This window comes from Microtus ochrogaster, chromosome 7 (genome assembly GCF_000317375.1).
Source record: "Microtus ochrogaster isolate Prairie Vole_2 chromosome 7, MicOch1.0, whole genome shotgun sequence".
Taxonomy (NCBI): Eukaryota; Metazoa; Chordata; class Mammalia; order Rodentia; family Cricetidae; genus Microtus; species Microtus ochrogaster.
This window is the reverse complement of record NC_022014.1, coordinates 48,596,939-48,599,546: the sequence shown is the minus strand read 5'-3', so window position 1 is coordinate 48,599,546 and position 2,608 is coordinate 48,596,939. Positions and strand designations below refer to the sequence as shown.

Below are 2,608 nucleotides of genomic sequence, written 5' to 3'. Positions count from 1 at the left end.
AAAAAAAAAAAAAAGAGAGAGAGAGAGAGAGAATTAGAGGCCTGCCTGTACCACGGACTGAGGCTCTGTCGCAAAAACAAGCAGAATGTGACCACCTATTAAAATGTCAGGTGTTGCAATAGAAGGTGTCCAGCCTGATGGGACATGAGCGGGAGAGGTGATCTTTTCTGCTTTGACGAGAAATCCGCCTCTTGACCCATCCTCACATGTCCTTCTCTTGGAACACAGCTCTGATCCCGGAGGAGGCGGAGTCAGCCCTGGAGGCCACCCATTATTTCACAGAGGATAGTTCCTCAGAAGGTGAGTCACTGCTGAGACACCTAGCACAGCCAGCCCTGTGTCCTGCGTCTGCAGCCCCCATCCAGGAAGCCATCAGTCCACTGTGGGCTCAGGGAGCATGCCTCACTGGGATGCTCCCTGGGAGGGCCCTGCCTCACTCCTGGGCCGGGTTGGCCCTGTAGGCGTTCTCACCTATTATTTCTCTTGCATCTCTGTCTCCCTGGACCTGGGCCTCTCCCTCTGCCCTCTGCGCATCCTCTGCTGTCCCTTCCAGCATCTCCTCTGGCCTCAGATCTGGATCTTTTCCTGCCCTGGGAGGCACAAGGTCAGTCCCTGGAGGGCAGGGGCGACCCCTTTGCCTCCAGGCTTTGTCTTCTTTTACTCAGAAGCCTGGAAGCTTCCATGCCTCAGAGACTCTTTGGAAACTTCATCCTGTGGGGATAAATCCTGAGAACAAGCTGCTTCTGGTGGGGGCAATCTCATGATGGTTAATGATGAGGGTGCATGCACATATGCATGCTAGACATGGAGCAAGCCCAGGGCATTGCCTCTACACCCACATGCAAAACCTCATGTTCATAGGAAAGGGATGCAGAATGTGAGACGGGTACAGGATGGGAGAGCGGAGGCCAGAGGGAGAGTTAGACACTCGCCTTGGAAGCAAATTCAGGGTTCACAGGGTTTTCTCATTACAGAAAATACATGTTGAGTGCCTGTTAGGACTCAGCCTCAGCCTTTGCCGCATGTAGAAGTCATTGAGAATATCTGACAAAGTGAAAGGCCATCTGGGCCCTGCCTGGGATTTGGCCATGGAGCTGGTCATGTGTAATACGAAACTGACCATGAGGGCTGGGGGTGTAGCACTTGGTTGACAGGTGAGATTCTGGGTTCCATTGTGTGCTGCTGGAAATGGAACCCGGAGTGTAACGGAGCATGCCCCTGACCCTAATACTCTAGCTAGAGGCCAAGGTGGCAGGAGAAACTGGAGCTCAAGATCACCCTAGCTGCATGATGAGCTTGAACAATTAAATGGTCTTGCCTGGCAGTGGTAACTCAAGCCTTTAATCCCAGCACTCGGGAGGCAGAGACTGGCAGATCTCTGTGAGTTCAAAGACAGCTTGGTCTACAGAGTGAGTTCCAGACAGTCAGGGCCACAAAGAGAAACCCTGTCTCGAAAGCCCCCCCCAAAAAAAAACATTAACAGCAACAAAAAGAATGTATTTAATTAATTTTAAGAATAAGGTCTGGGGGCTAGAGAGATGGCTCAGTGGTTAAGAGCTTCAACCATCTGTAATGAGGTCTGGTGCCCTCTTCTGGCCTGCAGGCATACAGACAGAACATTGTATACATAATAAATAAATAACTAAATAAATAAATATTAAAAAAAAATAAGGTCTGGGGATGTAGCTCAATGGTAGAACTCTTGCCTAGGTTACAGATAGCCCCAAATTCCGTTCCAAGTAATTAAAAAGAAATAGGTAAACTATGTTAAAAACAAGTCATTTCCCCAGGTGGGTGATATACATTAAGGGACACTATAGGGAAAATAAGAATGGCGTGTCCCAAGTTACCACTGTCCTATAGACAATGTTGAAAACTTACTTGAATTTGAACATGACCTAATTTCAAGATCATAACTTAGAGTGGCTGAAGAGATGTTCAGTGGTTAAGGACACTGGCTGCTCTTCCAGAGGACCTGAGTTTGATTCTCAGCACCCACATGACAGCTCAGAACCATCTGTAACTCCAGTTCCAGTGGCTCTGATGCCCTCTTCTGGCTCCATGAGCACAAGGCATGCACATGTCATACGGATTTTTTTGTGTTTTGTTTTTTGTTTTTCGAGACAGGGTTTCTCTCTGTGACAGGTAAGCCTGTCCTGGAACGTGCTCTGTAGACCAGGCTGGCCTTGAACTCAACAGAGATACCCTCTGCCTCTGCCTCTGAAGTACTGGGAATAAAGGCAAATACCACCACCACTTGGCAAATAAATTTCTTAATGTTTTAAAAAAAATGAATACAAATTATGCCAGGAGTAGTGGCATACCCTTTATCTTAGAGGCAGAGGCAAGCAGATCTCTGTGACTTTGAGGTCAGCTTGGTCTTTGTGGCAAGTTTACTGAATTCAGGGCTCCATCTTGAAACCTCGGTAAAAAAAAGAAAGAAATTTCAAGTTAAAGAAGTCAGTGCAAGCCGGGCGGTGGTGGCGCACGCCTTTAATCCCAGCACTTGGGAGGCAGAGGCAGGAGGATCTCTGTGAGTTCGAGACCAGCCTGGTCTACAAGAGCTAGTGCCAGGACAGGCTCCAAAGCTACAGAGAAACCCTGTCTC

The 2,608-nt window shown here is 48.4% G+C and overlaps 1 protein-coding gene across 2 annotated transcripts in view; it reads left to right on the top strand.

Annotated features, from left to right (window-relative positions):
- Tbc1d9b (TBC1 domain family member 9B) overlaps positions 1–2,608 on the top strand; it is a 42,554-nt gene that overhangs the window by 33,831 nt on the left and 6,115 nt on the right. The window contains exons 18-19 of one of the 2 annotated variants that reach the window (XM_005350158.3): positions 229–300; positions 554–604. In XM_005350158.3, the coding sequence (XP_005350215.1) occupies positions 229–300; positions 554–604 (123 nt within the window). The remainder of the gene's footprint in view (positions 1–228; positions 301–553; positions 605–2,608) is intronic. The other variant, XM_005350160.3, reaches the window with a different exon arrangement.